This window comes from Nothobranchius furzeri, chromosome 14 (assembly GCF_043380555.1).
Source record: "Nothobranchius furzeri strain GRZ-AD chromosome 14, NfurGRZ-RIMD1, whole genome shotgun sequence".
Taxonomy (NCBI): domain Eukaryota; kingdom Metazoa; phylum Chordata; class Actinopteri; order Cyprinodontiformes; family Nothobranchiidae; genus Nothobranchius; species Nothobranchius furzeri.
Window position 1 is genome coordinate 14,001,968 of NC_091754.1, and position 18,454 is coordinate 14,020,421.

The 18,454-nt window shown below is 43.9% G+C and overlaps 1 protein-coding gene across 1 annotated transcript in view; it reads right to left on the bottom strand.

Moving 5' to 3' along the window:
- fn1a (fibronectin 1a) overlaps window positions 1-18,454 on the bottom strand; it is a 35,351-nt gene that overhangs the window by 705 nt on the left and 16,192 nt on the right. Inside the window, exons 17-48 of the mRNA XM_015966758.3 lie at window positions 17,114-17,203; window positions 16,827-17,021; window positions 13,641-13,919; window positions 12,892-13,155; window positions 12,421-12,515; window positions 12,002-12,170; window positions 11,838-11,924; window positions 11,567-11,758; window positions 10,886-11,158; window positions 10,668-10,782; window positions 10,496-10,572; window positions 10,316-10,405; window positions 9,950-10,216; window positions 8,690-8,806; window positions 8,410-8,574; window positions 8,153-8,308; window positions 7,966-8,079; window positions 7,621-7,890; window positions 5,648-5,859; window positions 5,450-5,537; window positions 4,314-4,499; window positions 4,109-4,198; window positions 3,812-4,003; window positions 3,635-3,724; window positions 2,381-2,501; window positions 2,045-2,264; window positions 1,787-1,957; window positions 1,564-1,702; window positions 1,316-1,483; window positions 669-794; window positions 448-554; window positions 61-180 (exon numbers count right to left, since the gene is read on the bottom strand). Coding sequence (XP_015822244.1) covers window positions 61-180; window positions 448-554; window positions 669-794; window positions 1,316-1,483; window positions 1,564-1,702; window positions 1,787-1,957; window positions 2,045-2,264; window positions 2,381-2,501; window positions 3,635-3,724; window positions 3,812-4,003; window positions 4,109-4,198; window positions 4,314-4,499; window positions 5,450-5,537; window positions 5,648-5,859; window positions 7,621-7,890; window positions 7,966-8,079; window positions 8,153-8,308; window positions 8,410-8,574; window positions 8,690-8,806; window positions 9,950-10,216; window positions 10,316-10,405; window positions 10,496-10,572; window positions 10,668-10,782; window positions 10,886-11,158; window positions 11,567-11,758; window positions 11,838-11,924; window positions 12,002-12,170; window positions 12,421-12,515; window positions 12,892-13,155; window positions 13,641-13,919; window positions 16,827-17,021; window positions 17,114-17,203 — 5,045 coding nt within the window. The remainder of the gene's footprint in view (window positions 1-60; window positions 181-447; window positions 555-668; window positions 795-1,315; window positions 1,484-1,563; window positions 1,703-1,786; window positions 1,958-2,044; window positions 2,265-2,380; window positions 2,502-3,634; window positions 3,725-3,811; window positions 4,004-4,108; window positions 4,199-4,313; window positions 4,500-5,449; window positions 5,538-5,647; window positions 5,860-7,620; window positions 7,891-7,965; window positions 8,080-8,152; window positions 8,309-8,409; window positions 8,575-8,689; window positions 8,807-9,949; window positions 10,217-10,315; window positions 10,406-10,495; window positions 10,573-10,667; window positions 10,783-10,885; window positions 11,159-11,566; window positions 11,759-11,837; window positions 11,925-12,001; window positions 12,171-12,420; window positions 12,516-12,891; window positions 13,156-13,640; window positions 13,920-16,826; window positions 17,022-17,113; window positions 17,204-18,454) is intronic.

Here is an 18,454-nt window from a genome sequence, read left to right on the forward strand (position 1 = left end):
AAAATTCTGACTACAAATGTATTTATTCGGTCATGTTTTTGACAAATGTTTTACACTGACCAGTTTACGTAGAGCATTTTCTCTGTAGCGTTCGAAAGCGTTTGAGGGAAGAGGCTGCAGGAGGTCAGCTTCCACGTTAGTGTGTACTCCAGGCCTTCTACAGTTCTCACAACGCCAGCCCTTTTGAGCAAACATGTACTTATCACTGATGAAAGCTCTCTGATCTTAATACCTGTTCCTAAACAGCAAAAAGTTAAATCGCTCATTCCCTTCTATTAATTAGCTGTGATCTCTAGTGAGTTGTTCTCTGTCAGGGAAAAAGCCTTATCGCTTATGCTAATTTTCCGTGTGACATAGATGAGTGGCTTTTTTTTGACCCGAGTGTTTTCTCATTTATATTCTTTCAGCAGCTAATGCAGGAAAAAAACAACCTTGCAGTTAACTTACCTGTTGGCCTCCATAGCAGGTGCAGGTACAGATGGCACCCATGTACTCCTTCTGCCACTGCTTTCCAACCTGGTACATCTTCCCATCATCATAACAAGTAGACTCATCTAGAGAAATATATGTAAATAATAAAAACCGTGCACGGACTTTTAAGCTAGGCAAACTGGTCACAAATAAACAAAATGCATCCCAATAATTTGTGTGAACCAGAGCAAACGTACGGGGTTCACATTTGAATTCTCCCTTGCCGTTGCCCAAGCAAGTGCAGCTCATCATGTGACCGTTCTCCGCACGGCGATCCCACTTTTCACCGATGCGGTAGTTGTTCCCGTTGTCGTGGCACCACTCTGTGGAAGGGAGATAACAGAGGAGATGGGTGTTTATCAGTCAGACCCTTACATGTTCACGTCAGCCAGTGACTGAACCTGGCTTTAGGCAAATGGTCTCAGTTCATGGTATTGTCATATTAGTTATGGACAGTAATGGACAATACAAATCACTGAGGTCAAAGGTTAGCCTTGATTACTGCCTTCTAACTGATGTTTTCACAGCTTAAAGACAAGAGTACAGAGATCTGCCAACAGCCACACTCAAACATCCACAATGACTAAAATGGTAACCAACTTTAAAGGAATTTCAGAACCATTATGTTATTATTCCATCGTTGAGCTCATACAGCGCCAACTAGATGTCATCCTTTTTGGAACATTTACAAAGGAATTTGTGGTGTTTGTTTATTGGTTCTCCTGCTGGCAGAGTGAAATCATTGTAAACTCCTCTTGAGTAAGTCACATAGAATTATTGGTGTTTTGTAATTCTATGGTTTGTTGGGCGAAGCGCAATATAGTTGGGTTAGTAAGCCACTCACTGGATGAATCACACCTAAAATGGCCGCTGCCGAGCCCCAGGCAGCGGCACCACAGCTTGAAGCCTGTCTCAGACATGCGCTCCCACTCTGAGCCCAGCTCGTGGTACGTGTGTGTGAACGTGTCGTAACACACATCCAAGCTGGCGGTCACAGGGAGGTCCTCTGGAACTGAGTAAAGGAAAGAAAATAAAACTGTTTAAATATCAGTTTGGTTTTAGCTCTCGAACCTCCACCAGTGAGAACCATACCCGCGTTGCCAGCGGTTACCACCTCCTCCAGCACCGTCTCTTTGTTCCCGTCCTTCATAGCCTCCACAACAACGTTATAGGATGCTCCGGATGTGAGTCCAATTAACGTGGCGCTGTTGGAGGTGCCAGGAAGACGCATCTGGGTGGAGAACGAAAGGAAACGTCAGGTCAGCCTCTTCTTCAATGTGTGATGTAAGCTCACAAAAAATGTTAGTGAGAGTACCTGGAAGCCTCTTTCCTCCAGATGTGTGACAGGGTTGCAGGACACTTCGTATTCGGACGTCTCAGGGACCGGCTGCCAGGAAATAGTTGTGACAGTCTTTGCCTCTTGGGGTATGTCTGTTTCGTTGTCAGGGAAGCCAAACGCAAGACCTGGCAAAGGGTTGTCACTCACCTATGGGTCAAACACAATGACTTTAATCACTCATTGCAATTTGTTTCTTTTAATTTAAATATTTATGTCAATTCAAGTCACACACACCTTGACCAGAGGTACTCTGTTTCCATCAGGACCTGCTACAGGAATATAAACCAAGGGCTCCCTGAGAGTGGGTCTCTGACCCTCTTTAGGTCCACCGTAGGGCCCATTAAAACCATTATTGGGGCCCAAGTTCTGGTACTCTGTGTAGATGTGCTGACCCTGCTGCCCCGGTTGGTTCTGGCCACTCGTACCAGCCAGGTGGACGAAGTTAGAGTCAAAACTGGGTGTGGAAAAAAGGTGGATGAACAACTAGCTTTCAGTTCAATTTTGAATATAACCACAAAACATAAGAAGATAGTTAAGGAGTTGATTTAATAAAATTTATGTGATCATTACATTTTATCATTGAAAGACTCTGGAACGTCCAGGATGTCGGTGCTGGGTCTATGAGGAACAGGAAGCTGTGGCAGCTCAGGTACCAACAACTGATCAATGGTGGAGTAGTCTGTAGCTGGTTCTGAGGATATAAGGACAGAAATGTGAATGAATGAATGAATGAATGGATGGATAGATGGATGGATGGATTAATGAATGAATGACTTTATAGTCACTGTATGCTGAGCAAGACAACCACTAACTGGAAATTGTGGCGCTTGATTTAAAGTGGAATAAATGAACGGAGAAATGCAGAAAACCTTTCGTACATCAGTATTTCGCAGGTTCAGCGTACTGCAGCAGCGAGGACATTTGTATTTAAATTCTGCCACAACCCACCGATTACAGACTGACTGATAAAGCTGCAATGGTAATTCTGCAGAAGAAGCTAGCTCTTAAACGATCACAGAACTCTCATCTCGCCCATTGGTTATCGTCCACCTGAAACTGGAACACGCGTTGCCAGAGTAAAAGATGAAGCGCTCAACTCCAGTTACTGTTTTCTAGGTGACAACATCTTTTGTTGTCCGTGACTTCAAATGGTGTTTTTCTTTTTGGGATTCTGGTAGAGTGTCCTAAAGCTGAAGTGGTAGCAGCCGGCTGTTTCTCCTTCTCTGATATTATTGAGTGGAGATCCTCTCACACCAGAGGTGTTCTGTTGCTAAAAACGTGAGTGCGTAACAAAAGGAGGAGCCAGGGGAGTGTGGAAGTGCAGTGCTTCAGCGAGAGAGTCAACCTGGTTCAACAGTTGGATTCAAACCAAACCGTGTTATTGGCTGATGTTTTTAGACAAAGGTGAGAGAACCATTTCATTTTTTATTCATCTCCACTAAGTATTCATAGTTACATTATTATTATTATAACATCGTTAAGAGACTACTTTGTTTTGCAGATTTGAAATTGTCACTTTAACCACTTGCAATACTGTCACCATTATGAGTAGACTTCAATGCTTAAACATGAGTGTTAATTCTTTTATTTATAAAACCAAATACTGTACATTTCTAAGAAAGTTTTGTAGCAGTTAGCTTTGCAGTCACTAGAACACAGCACCTTATTTAGTATGTCAAATTCTGTTTAATTCATGACTGACAGTATGTCAACTGTGACAACAAAACATGAAAAGTCTATAAAACTAACAAGAAAAGAAAACAAGACCCATCTCCTTTTAATGAATTCACCTAATTAATAAAAATATCACCTAATTGTACTTACGAGTTCTGGCTTTGCCCACAAGAGGCGTGCTTCTCAAAATGTTCTGCAGTGCAACAATCTTAATGATGTACTCTGTTCCTGGTTTCAGACCTACAATCAAACAAAGTCACGTCAGGAAAAGTTTGAAATATTTATCACGATTTACAATTAGAATTAGATTTTCCTATAAACACTCACCATCAACTGTGGCGAAGCTCTGGCCTGCGTGGGGTCTGGGACTGACTTCTCGAAGCAAACCTCCAGCCTCCTCATAGGTGATATAGTAACCCGTGACCCTTGGGCTGCGCGATGGCTCCCAAATAAATGAGATGCTGGTGGGATTCAAGGAGGTAAATTGGATGTTTGTGGGTGGGATCACCAACGGTTGAGCTGAAAGGCGGACAAGCGAACTGTTGCTTAGGAAAACAAACTGAATGTATTATATTCTCAGCAGCATGAACAAGTTATAATGCATCAGTAAAGCGTGAGCATTACTTGTGGTCGCAGTGAGCGTGAACGGTATACTACGTCCGTTTCCTTTCAGCGTGTAGATGTTGATCTTATAAGCGGTGCCAGGCTCCAGCCCTAAAAACACAAAAGCTGTGTTTGAATCCATTTGCGTACATTTCTAAAAAGTTTAATGTATTTTTTCAACCTGCAGGTTTCAGTTTATTTTATAAGACTGTGATTGATTATTTACCTGCAATGGTAATGGAGCGTGCGTCGGGTCCAGCTGTCCTCTGAACAGGTACGTAGCTTTGGGAAGAGGCGGTGGGAGTGACTTCGATCAGGAACCCAGAGATGGTCTCAGTCTTTGACCTCCAGCTCAGACTGATGGATGAATCGTTAACACCTGAGATGCGTACACGTCGAGGAGGGCTGATATCTTCATGTGGATGAATGACACCAAACATCATTATTGGAACAATGTTGTTCAAGAAGAATGCATGAAAAGGTAACAAGTTAAAGGCTTACTCTCTAGAGTCTAATGAGCTTTGAAAGAAAAAGCGCCTGGACTTCTTTGAGTTGCTTGAAGACGTTTCACCTCTCAACCGAGAGGCTTCTTCAGTTCTAAGGTAAAATGGTGGAGAGTCCCACATTTAAACCCAGTGGGAGTTTCCCCCCGAAGAGGGAACAAACTCCTAAACACAAACTGAACAATGTGGTGTATGCTGTACAGTGCAGTGAGGAATGCCCAGACCTCTACATCGGAGAAACCAAACAGCCACTTCACAAGCGCATGGCACAACATAGAAGAGCCACGTCCACGGGACAGGACTCAGCAGTTCATTTGCATCTAAAGGACAAAGGTCACTCTTTCGAGGATGCCAACGTTCACATTTTGGACAGAGAGGACAGATGGTTTGAAAGAGGAGTAAAGGAAGCCATTTATGTCCACTGTGAGCAACCATCTTTGAACAGAGGCGGTGGTTTACGACACCAACTGTCTGCCATCTATAATCCAGTTTTGAGATCCCTTCCCAGATGCCTCAACGCCCACGCATATCCTGGGCCATCTGACCTCAGGAATTCACATGATAGGGTGGGGCCAGGCTTCACTATGAGCTCACCCAAAACTCTGGCTGAATAGGACCCACACCCACCCTCAATGTGTTTATGTAGAAGATCATCAGGGGGTCTTTTGTTCCCTCTTCAGGGGGAAACTCCCACTGGGTTTAAATCTGGGACTCTCCACCATTTGACCTTAGAACTGAAGAAGCCTCTCGGATGAGAGGTGAAACGTCTTCAAGCAACTCAAAGAAGTCCAGATGCTTTTGCTTTCAAAGCTCCTTAGACTACAAAGACCTGGATGACTGAGAACCTTCACAGACTTACTCTCTAGAGTTGTGACCTCTCCTTGGAGTGGTCTACTGGTCAGAGAGTTCTTCAGGGCGTAGACGTAGACTTCATAGGTGGTTGCAATCTGAGGAAGATGAAATTAGAGCCTTCAAAAGACAGAGATACTAAAACAGCAGCAATCTTATGTTTATGCATCATGACTCTGACTGCAGAGTGGATTTTGTTCCTTCTCACCATGAGTCCAGACATGTGTGCCTGAGTGCTGTCCGGGGCCAGGTTGATCTCCTTGGTGGGTCCGCTTTTGTCCTTCGGGTTCACCACCACGCGATACCCAGTGAGGCCTGTGAGGCCAGTGATTCGGTTTTCCTGTGTCGGTGCTGCCCAGCGCATGATGAAAGATGTGGGACCAACTTGGGAGAATTGGAGGTTAGAGGGGGAAGAAATACCTGGAGAAAAAAACCAAAACAAAAATATTATTAGTGATGTCCATTATTGTCATTTAAGGTCAACTTTACACATATTTTAATGCATTTGCGGTGGTCTTTGGTAGGAATGAATCCCCGGTAAATCCTTCTGAGGAAAAAAGTTGTTGAAGAATTAGGTGTCATTCAGAGGAGAGAGTAGCTTCGGAGACGGGATTTGGAGTCTTATTTCCTGATATTTGGACAATCTCGCCTCTGATTGGCTAACAGCAACACGACTTTTCCACTGACTCCATTTGTTTTGCAACGCTGCTGTTTTATCTCCACAAATAACACAAGCCTGTAGGAGTTCTGTTGGGTGGTGGAGTTGCTAATGCTAAAGGTTACCTTCTACTAACTGAGACATTCTCTGCTGTTTCCTGGATGCTAAACCAACAGTAGCCTTCCCCCGTTGTGCGTCAAAATGGGTGAGTCCATGAATGTTAAATGACAGAGTGATGTAGATCTGTCAGGTTTTTCTGAATCCATCATTTTTCCGTTCTATTTTTTTACCAGAAGCTAATGCAGAAAATTGGGGAAGAAGACTATTTTCACATTAAAAAATGATCAGTAAAAAATGGCTTCTCAGTGAACGTGCCCTTTAAAATGTAACTTCAGAGAATATTGGTAACGGTTTTCACTCTTTCATTGACACAACTTTTACATACCATTCACATATTCTACATTAAACTCTTCAGCTTCTTGTTCCCTCCCTGAAAATGTAAAAATATCACACATTCGAGGTTTAGTTTTTGGGATGTTTTTGTTTGTTTGGGACACCTGGACAAGCTAAGAATTACCCCCAAATTCCACTACCTCCGCTCCGCTCCGCTCCGACACGAACGCCGGAGCAAAATCGGTCCCGTTGTAGTCAATCAGAGCAATTCCACTACTGCGGCCGTGCTCCGGCAGTGCGGCGTAGTCCGCCTCCCTCTGTTCCGGCGTCCGGCAAAAACAGAATCGATCCTATTTTCGCCGGACGCCCGAGCACCTCCGCAGTAAATGGATAGAAATCACAACAGCCCAACAGGAAAGGGAGCAAGCACAACTTCCGTTTTTCACAATAAATCGATAAACAAAAGGCGTTTTTTGTTTCATATGCACAGGTTTAACAACTTTTAACAACTATCAATGGCGGCTGAAGTTTAAATGCACAAAAGTAAGCCATAAATACAGTTTCCACTATCAAAGTAGTCACACTTTGTTGGTCCAAACACTGCTGATCTCTCAACACAAATGATGGGCAGATTAAAGAGTTCATGCCGATGCTTCTCCCACACAACGGGTGTTTGGATCTAACTTCCGCGTTTATTGCTCGGACTGTATCGCAAGATCTCGAAAATCCCGCGCATGCTTGTTTGCCCACCTCAGGTCTCCGCACCGGAGCGGAGCCGTTGTAGAGCGGGTACCAGTAAAAATTGAGTTCGTAAGCGAGCGGCTGCGGAAGGCGGGGGCGGACCGGAGCGGAGGTAGTGGAATTTGGGGGTTAAAGTTGTCATATTTTGCATAGATAATGTTTAAATCCCAAGTATACATGATAGGGGATCTGTGATTTTGGTTACCTAAAGGATTTATTTTTTTCTTTTCATCGGTATCAAAAACTAAAAGTAAGTCTACATTTGAATATTGCATACCGATGAAAAATTCTATAACAAACGTCCACAATTATCATCTCTAATATGGCTCCTGGTCTTTGACATGTGAAAGATTTCCACCTTCTGTTATTAGGAATAAAACAATTCCCACCTGTAGCTTGAGTCCCAATCACTGGCACGCTGGATGTGTCGTCGTGCATGGCGATGACCTTTACTGTATATTCCGTTCCAGGCTGGAGTCCATAGATAATAGCCGACTCAGCGTCGCCTTTTGGAGCTGGCCACAGCTCCCTCTCACCCTCCTCTGAGCTAAAATATTTGACTCGGTAAGACGTAACGTTTCCCTCAGGACTGTCCCAGGTGATCCGCAGGGAAGTGGAGTCCACGTCCGAGAAGGTAAGGTCCTTTGGACGGTCAACGTCTAAAGAGATTTGAGTTTTAGTTTGTGCAGGTTAAACATCGCACAAATCGCTCAGATGTCGAGTAAAACTCTTACTTGTCACAGCGTTCACCACCATCGGGGAGCTCTCTCCATTCTGTCCAACAGCGTACACACTAAAAACATATTCTGCTGTAGGCATCAAGCCTGAAAACGTAAACTCTGTCTGATCTGGAGACAAAAAAAAATGTCACCCAGAAATCAAGCATCCGCATACTGAAAAATCTGAAATCGAACTGCATACCTGAAGCCACCTCTTCAGAGAAAGTTGTCTCCTGTCCATTTCTAAGGCTCCCAGTCACCCTGTAACCTTTGATCGGACCTTGAGCCGGATTCCACCTCACTGTGATGCTGTTGTCTTTCACATCCATCACTTCCATTCCAGATGGAGAGTCAACACCTGAGAAAATACAAAAAAGCTTAGCCAAGAAGCCAAATTCAGAGCAAATCACCCAAATTTGTACTGATGGTATGCTTTTGGATTGGTGTACATGTCCGCACCTGTCCTGTGCATGACGTAGATGGGAATGCTGGATGCAGGACTGTCTCCTCTGCCTGTCACAGCATAGACAGTGATCGTATAGTCCGTGCCAGGGTTCAAATTACTGATCGTAGCAGTGGACTGAGTGCCAGGTACAGTGAACTCCTTAGGATTACTGTGGCTTCCTGAGTAAAAAAGTGAGGAAATGACAGATCATTTAAAAGTAGAATAAATTCATTTTTAATAAAAAATTTGTAAATTGTGAATTTGTAGTCCTAAATACTATAAAGCAGTGGATACCTGACTCTCCGTGAGTGATCCTGTAGTAGCGCACAGTGACCAGAGGAGCGGCCCAGCGAACGGTGATACTCGTGGGAGTTGAGTCAAGCACTTCCAGGTCAGTAGGAGCATCAGAAACTAGAAAAAACATGTAAAAGAAGAAGATTAACTCTGATCAGCAGATCAGTCAGTTAAGTTAACTGGACTTCTTTGGTTTCCTGAGGGCATTTTGCTTTGTCAATTCTGAATATAGAAGTGTCAAGCTTATACTGTCTATTGTTACTTAATGAGCAGAAACTTCCCATGAATACCCCCTCTCCCTACCCCCTTAGGAGTCGTTGGAGTCGTTAGGTTCTATTGTGTGGGAATCGTTGTTTTGATTAGATTTGTGACCTAAGCCCCCTTTTATACAGGCCATGAAAAATGGAAATGTTCCGGAATTTGTCCGTAAGACCTTTGTGTCTGAATACAAACATCCGGATAACGTTTTCCGTAATTTAACCGGACGACGCCCCTAGTAACAGGTCCGGACTTGTTACAGACAAGGTGGCTGCTTCAGACTGGTGAGGTTGAGTTCCGGACAGGGAGGAGGGGGAGGAGGAGGGGACCGGGGGACGCTGTGCGCACCTAGATAGCTCGCTGCTGTAGCATGCGGCGAACCATGGCAGCTCACCTCCTACGGTACCGTCTAGACGCGCGACGGAGCGCTTCACACCGCTTCAGTGATTCCTTTAACCATTGAGCTTCATCATCCAGGTCTCTTATGCATCTTTGTGTGCGCAGAATTATGCTTAACATAAGTCCGATCCCCCCCCCCCCCCCCCCCCCCCTACATAAGTGGTGTATCTGAAAACCTTGAATTGTCCACACATATTCCAGAAAGTCTATCTGAAATGGGCTCTAGACTGAAACTGGGAATTAGGTTCAGAGCTGCATTATAGAAATAACAAAGCTCTTTAGATGACAAGAAAACATCTTCAAGAAACCAAAGAAGTCCAGTTTCCTTCATTCGAACCTCTTTGGATTGACCTAAACTTAACTAAAAAAAAAAAAAAAAAACTTTTGAACCAAAGAGATTCTAAAAACAAAAGGGACGTTTAAAAAAAAGGTTAAATACCTGAAAACAAGTACATACACATACAATATTATCATCGTCATACATTATTTTAACACTTACTACCCCAAAAAATACATTAAAAAGGCATTTAACACCGTTAAAACACTTTCAAGAAAACATTTTAGAAGAATACAAATATATTTTCCTGACGCCTTCTTTCATACTTGTTCTCTGTGTCCCGCTCAGTGGCAGGCTCTCCTCTGTCCCGCTCACAGCGTAGACGTTAACCAAATACTCCGTGTCCGGAATGAGGCCCGTCACGGTGAAGTGGTTCCTGGACGGGGGCAGCCGCTCGTCCTTGGCCCTCCCACCACTGACCATCTGATAACGGATGCGGTAACCAGTGATTCTGCTTTGCGGGGCGAGCCAGTGGACGGTGAAAAGGTTGGTTACAATTTCAGAGAAACGCAGACCAACTGGTGAATCCAGAGCTGGAGAGAATCGAGGATGGATACAAGTTAGGAAAAAAGAGATTGTGATGTTTTGGCAAAACGACGAATTAACTAATTCTACAACAGATATTAAATCACCTGTTTTCTTGATTCCGACGACGGGAGAGCTCTCTCTCTGTTCGTATACACATACCACACTCACCATGTATTCTGTGTTAGGTAGCAAATCTACAAAACAGCAAACAGAACAACAATCTCATTGGGGCCAGCAGTGTGTTTGAATCTTGTTTTGCAACTCTTGTGCTTGCAGCATCTTACTCTTTAGCACCACACTAGTCGTCTCTCCTTCTACACTGACTTCTGTAATTTCGTCTTCGTCGTCAACGGGGTGATACCTGAGTTATTTGCAAAGCAGGAACAAATTAACTTTAGACTGGATGGAAAGGTAGTAAAATGTTCCTAAAGGTCGACACAATCTTTGATTTCGTACCTAATGAAGAAGTTGTTGATGTCGGCGGTATTTGGGACTTGAGGAGAGATCCAACTGACCTCAATGCTGTCTGGTCCCACCTCCCCAAAGCTCAAATCGGTGGGTGATGGGACAGCTGACAGAGTAGGAAGCCGGATCAGGTTTTATTAAAATTCAACATCAGACTGAAGAGAACAACCCTTATTAGACAAAGTATTCCATTTTAAAGACTATCTTACAGGTCTGTTGAGTAAACGTAGCCGGTTCACTTTCGCCGTTCTCTGTAACCGTGGTCACGCTAATGTCGTAGTCGATACCAGGTTCCAGTCCGAACACCGTGTACTGACTGGTGGACGGTGAGACCATGTCTTCAAATATGGGGATAGTCTCTCCAGCTGCGACCACCGTGACCCTGTAGCCGGTGACGGCCGTAGTGCTGAGCGGCGTCCAGCGGAGGCTGATTGTTGTGTCGGTCACGTCCTCGAAAGTGAGGTCGGGCAGCTGTGGCACGTCTGGACCGGTGATGGGGAAAGGGAAGGGCAAACACGCACAAAAAGCAGAAACAAACAAAGAAGCAAAACGTTTGGGGAAAAAAAGAAACAAGAGAAAAAGTAAAAAGCAGAGGTTAGGCTTTAGAAACTGTCCGCTTCCAGCGTTTTGACATCAAATCAAACTGATGGAAGAGAGAAAGCAAGCTGGCTTCTCAATTATGTTAGCAGCTGTTCAAGCTAATCAATGAAACCGCTTCATTGGCAGCCGGTAGAAACATGAAACAGGAATTAAAAAAGAAAGTGTTTGATTTGATATGTTAGTTTAAAATAAGTTCCAAAAACAAAACAAAAGAAGCTTTGACTTATTTACACAGATCTTCGTTAATCCCCCCCAATAAAAGACTATTATTAGAAACTACTTTAACCCACCTGGGGTGATGACAGTTGAAACAGGAGAGCTCTCCATGTCATCCTTAACAGTGACAACGCTGACGTTGTACTCCACACCTGGACGGAGGTTTTCCAGGGTGCAGGAATTCTGCTCAGCATCCACAAACTCCTGTAAGCTGTTTCCTTGTTGCCCGTTGGTGGGAGTGCATGTGACTCTGTAGCCTGTGATGTCTTCAGGAGATGAGGAGAAAGTCAGACATTTACATGTTGATGTTTGGCGTTCGTTTGGTTTGTAGTTTTAAGAGTGTACCTGGTGTACCCGCTCCGTTCCATTGAACTACAAGCTCCCCGGTGCCAGGGTTGGACTCCAAGTTCAGATCAGTGGGAGGAGACAGAGCTGAGGTTTGGGGAAAAAAAAAGTTGAAGCAGAAGACAAAAATAGAAAAGTAAAGTAAAAATGTACTGTATACCTACGTGTTACAACACGTCGAGTTACTGGGGTGCCTTGTTCTTGGCCGTGAACGACTGGCTGCACGCTGTAGGTGTACTCAACTCCGGGTGTCAGACCGGAAACGTAAATACTTCCCGAGTCGGAGACGACATCTCTCGGAGCTTCCCCACCCAGGCTGGGCCGGACTGTCAGCTGAAAAACAAACGCACCCAGAGTCAGAAGGAGGAAATGCTATAAACTGGGTATAGGGGAGGTGAAGGTCAGGGGGTGTCAGTATTCCCAAGAAAACTGAAGCCAAGTAAACATTTTTATATGTGATGCAACATGCTCCACCCAGTCACATGCATCTCTGAGGTCTTGGGTTGCTTCACAGTTGCATTCAAGCTGCAACACATTTCTAGAATTTCAGTGACAAAATCCAAAGGCTCCTTTTGCGGATTACCTTGTAGCCAATGTTGGGAACTGGATTCCAGGAGATCACTATGGAGGTATCAGTCACATCCGTGTTGAACTGAGGAGCGTTACCCATCGATGGGTCTAGACACAGCAGGAAAAAGGTGTGTTCTTATGAAATTACATTTGCTTTCATACAGCAATAAAACATTTCCATGAATGATCTGGGGCAGTGGTTCCCTCAACCCTAAATGTGACCATTTACAAACTTTATACAGTTACAACTTTTACAAGGACGTTTGATCATACTGTAGGGTGTTTTATTGGGTTTTTATAAATGTCAGTTTTTACAAATAAAACCTTGCTAACCTCACAACATCAGCACAGAAAAAACTGTGAGGACCCCCTGTGATCTTGTGGGGACCCACTTGGGGATCCTGCACCCCAGTTTGGGAACCACTGTATGTTTTTTGTTCTACTAAAACTAAACCTGGTGGTTTCTAGGCGTTCATGAACTCACTAGTGGTAAACACGGCACTCTCTCCAGAACTCAGTGTGCTGTCTTGCTCCGAGTGCAGTGTGACCGTGTATTCTGAGTCAGGTTTCAGGTTGAGGAGGGTGTAACTTGTCAGGCGTGCAGGCAGGCGAAGCTGTTTGGGGGTTGACCCCTCGATGTTCAGGAAGAGACGATAGCCGGTGATTTTGGCACGGGGAGCGAACCACATCACCACTGCACTGCTGTCGCTCACGTTGGCGAAATGGATGTCCGTGGGCGCATCTGGCTCTAAAACAGAGATATTTCAGAGAGTTATACTTAAAAATGAGCAAACACCCTGATTTACATTACAGACATGGCAACACTGTGGTGGCCTGTAAAGGCTGAAGCACTTCACGTATTTTCAGTGTTTTTCATCGTGCTAAGCCGTCTTATCAGCCGCATTCGTTCTGCACCATGACAATGACACATTGAGCCCAAAGCCATAACAAACAAAAAAGAACAAAGAACCCTACAACAGATGGCATCACCCACTCCGAGTTCTGATCTCAGCATTGAGCCACTAAGAATTAAAGTGGAAAAACCAGGACAAGATCTCCAAAACGCTTGGAGACAACCGCTGGCTGCTTATCCTGGAAAGAAAATATGACGTCTACTTTGAAATCCATGTTCTTTATGCAACAGTTTTGTTCTACCAAGAAGTTATCTAAAGAAAATCTAAAGATCTAAAGATCTCACAGAAGTTTTGGCGTGAAGCCATTTATAAAACTCACTGGTTGTTTGCTCTCCAATCAGAGGTAAGCTCTCCTTTCCGTTGTGAACGGTGTAAACGTTGAAGCGGTACAGCGTTCCAGGCTGCAGGTGAGTCACGTCGATGTATGAGTCCTGACCGACAGGCAGAGTCAACTCGCTCTGAGGGGAGCCAGAGTCATCAACGGGAACCACGGTGACCCGGTAACCTGAGACGCCACCGTCTGGGTTGGACCAGGACAGAACTATCTTTTTGTCAGACACTTCGTAGAACTGCAGGTCTGTAGGAGAAGACACCTCATCTGTGCAAATGAGGGGTGGGGAATCAAATTTAGAAGATAACCAACAATCTGTCACATTTAGGGAAAAAGTAGACGTTAAAGAATGTAAAAAAGACAAATAAAGACAGCAGTGGAGACTAAATTAACTTCAATCTAATCCAACATGAGGACAAAATAGAAATGAGGTGGGCTAAACTGGAAATGGGTCAAGACGACTGAGGATAAATATCTGGATCTAATCGCAAACTTGTGCATAAACAAAGTTGATGTGAGGAAACCATTCACAGCAGATGGTGTTCACTTGTCTGTCCAAAAATGAGATCACACTCCCCCAACAAGGCCATACATCTTCGATCCATCTCCCAAACTGTACAAACGAGTTTTCACAAACCCTCCGCAACATCTGGCCCAAACAAACGTTCCACTTGGCGGAATGAAACAACCCCAGTCGAGCAGAAAGACAACTGCGACCAGCTGTGAACTCGGTGACTTCATTTTCCATCAGAAACTCTTCTTTGTATTAGCGAATTGGAAACTTTGCAAAGTGAATAATTTAAAGAATACTAGAGCTGCAAGATGGCTTGCAGACTGATTCAAGAGGGTTTCTGTGACTGAAGCAATAAATTACAGTTCCAGTTCCTGAGCTTTTTCCTGTGTGGTCAGAAATGTTTAAAGGTAAAAAAAAAAAAAAAAAGAAAGAAAAAAAAGTCATTCATGGACTGACACATTTTTGGTAATGCTTCACCAACTCATAGAGCTAGCAGAATCCAGGGCCCTCGTTTATCAGACATTCATAAAAATAAATAAAGTAAATCCCACCCGTGTGTACCCAGGTGCTCATGCCCGTTCTCAGTCATTTACTTACAGAAACGCCCTCAACTAACCATATTTGGTCAGGAATAAAATAAACGTAAGGAGTTAAGATTTGTTTGGAAATGTCTGAGAGTAACAGCCTCTTCTGAGCTGTCCTGCAGTCTGGTTACCTTGACAACGCAGTGTTAATGATCGGGTAGCAGAGGAGGTTCTGGAGGATTCTCGTAGTTGTAAAATATGAACTGGAATCGGACTTGTGCGGTTTATCTGTCGCTCCACAAAGAGTCACAAATCACAGCAAAGCTCCAGAAGGATGTCCTTCAGGGAGATCGACGCGCTCACGGACACGTTCCCTCCAGAGTGCAAATTCTCCAACAACGAGCAGCCTCGGTCACATGCATCTTTTATTGGTTTTAGAACCTATTATGTGAAAAAGCTGTTTTTATCCATCCATCCATCCATTTTCATCCGCTTATCCGGAGTCGGGTCGCGGAGGCAGTAGCCTAAGGCCCCAGCCACTTGGGCCAGCTCCTCCGGGGGAATCCCAAGGCGTTCCCTGGCCAGGTGAGAGACATAGTCCCTCCTGCGTGTCCTGGTTCTACCTTTAGGTCTCCTCCCGGTTGGATGTGCCCGGAAAACCTCACTAGGGAGGCGTCCAGGAGGCATCCTGACCAGATGCCCGAGCCACCTCAACTGGCTCCTCTCGATGTGAAGGAGCAGCGGGTCTACTCCGAGCCCCTCCCGAATGGCCGAACTTCTCACCCTATCTCTAAGGGAGAGCCCAGCCACTGTTTGGAGAAAACTTATTTCGGCCGCTTGTATCCGCGATCTCGTTCTTTCGGTCACTACCCAAAGCTCATGACCATAGATGAGGGTAGGAGCGTAGATCGACCGGTAAATCGAGAGCTTCGCCTTCTGACTCAGCTCTCTCTTCACCACGACAGACCGGTACAACACCTGCATCACTGCACCAATCCACCTATCGATCTCACACTCAGTTTTCCCTCACTCGTGAACAAGACCCCGAGATACTTAAACTCCTCCACTTGGTGCAGGACCTCATCCCTGACCCGGAGAAGGCATTCTACCCTTTTCCGAATCAAGACCATGGTCTCAGATTTAGAGGAGCTGATTCTCATCCCAGCTGCTTCACACTCGGCTGCAGACCGCTCCAGCGAAAGCTGAAGATCATGTTCTGATGAAGCCAACAGGACCACATCATCTGCAAAAAGCAGAGACCTGATCCTCAGGCCACCAAAACAGATGCCCTCCACGCCATGGCTACACCTAGAAATCCTGTCCATAAAGGTTAGGAACAGAATCAGGGCAGCCTTGGCGGAGTCCAACTCTCACTGGGAACGAGCCCGACTTACTGCCGGCAATGCAGACCAAGCTCTGACACCGGTCATACAGAGACCTAACAGCCCGTATCAGAGGGCCTGGTACCCCATACTCCTGGAGTACCCCCCACAGAGCCCCCCGAGGGACACGGTCAAACGCCTTCTCCGAATCCACAAAACACATGTAGACTGGTTGGGCAAATTCCCACGCACCCTCCAGGATCCCCCTAAGGGTATAGAGCTGGTCCAGTGTTCCACAGCCAGGACGAAAACCACATTGCTCCTCCTGAATCTGAGGTTCAACAATCCGACGGACCCTCCTCTCCAGAACCCCTGTATAGACCTTACCAGGAAGGCTCAGGAGTGTGATCCCCCTGCAGTTGGAACACACCCTGCGGTCCCCATTTTTAAATAAAGGGACCACCACCCCGGTCTGCCAGTCCAGTGCTGTTTTTATTCATCGGGTAAAATACTTTATGGATGAGGAACATGTGTGGACGAATGAGACCTTCGGTACTGCGGCCCCACCATTCTATCACTAGATGCGGTTCGTATGCATGGTCAGAGCTGTTCTAATATTTAGGAACATTTCTATGCACAAGTACAAATAGGTTAACACCACACAATGTGTAAAATCGGTCGTACGCATGAAAAATGCACAGATCTGTTTGTAAGTACGGTTGATAAATGAGGGCTCTGGTTTTCACATTCAGATTTAACTGACAGTTGTGCTGGTCGCCTTCATTCAGGCTCCGTAGTATCTGTGGTCTTTCACCTGGCAGCGGCTCTCCAGTTGTGTTGACTTGTACAAAAATCGGTTCACTCTCGAGGCTCTCCTCCACAGAAAAGATGCTGATGTTGTACAACTTCCCAGGCAGAAGGTTGTTCAAAGTCACAGAAGTAGCCGTATCTGGTAGAGTCAGCTCAGTGCTCTCTCCTTCCTCTGAGGGTGCGTAGACAACGCGATAGCCTGCATGGAGAGATTAAATTAAGTTCACATTTCACAGAAACACACAAAAGAATTGTAGCACACTTTAAACTAGATGGGCTGCTGAAACATACCAGTAATGGGAGCCAGCGGTTTGTCCCAGCTGATCACGATGGAGGTATCTCCCACTTCTTCCACTTCATGCTCCTTGGGAGCATCAGGTGCTACGAGAAATTCAAACTTTATTAGACTGCAAAGATCGATTTTTAAGAAAGTAACAACAATTTTCTTGTCAAGGAATTTTTTTAGACACACACACACACACACACACACACACACACAAACAAACAAACAAACAAACAAACAAACAAACATAGATACATACATACATATATATATATATATATATATATATACACACATATATATACATATACACACACACACACACATATATATATATATATATATATATATATATATATATATATATATATATATATATATATATATATATACATATACACACACACACACACATATATATATATATATATATATATATATATATATATATATATACACATATATATATATATATATACATTTACACATATATATACATATATACATATGCATTTATATACATATATACATATATATATATATACACATATACACATATATATACATAAATACATATGTACATATGCATTTATATACATATATACATATACACATATATACATATATACATATACACATATATATATATATATATACATATATACATATGCATTTATATACATATATACATATATACATATACTATATATATATATATACATTCCTTGACAAGCAAGGTTAGCAAGTTTTTCCTGGTTTATTTTCTTTCAGCAGCTAAGAGTAAAAGAGTACTGCCACTCAATCAATTTCTCCACTTAAGAAATTGATTTAAAGGTGCATTATGTAGAAATGAAGTAAAAATGGCATCCAGCGGTAAAATTTGGTTATTGCAACCACTTTAAACAACTCTGGAGCTTTTTGCCAGTCGTCGTCTAACTACAATTGTCGGCGCTGCAGTAGCAGCCACGCCTACCCCACACTCACTGATGGTAAACTGCAGTTACGTCCCACCTTCCTTTGTTTTGAAAGGGGAAAAACTGACAATGCCCACCGCCAGCTCAGTATGAAATATGTTTCAGTAAAACCTTCCTTCCAAAATTACTGAAATATTACTTTTTGGGGATTTTCTCACTCTAAAATTCTCACTATATTCTTACATACTGCACCTTCAATGACACAAAAGTTTGAATTGCTGAAGTTTCCCCCCACATTGCATAAATAAATTGCTGAAAGACTCCAAGCACGTGGTAAACCTAATCCCTTTTACAAAAAACCAGCAAACAGCACAACTCATTCACTTTTAAACATGTTTAATTCATTCATCTTTCATTTCATCTTTTTGATTTGCC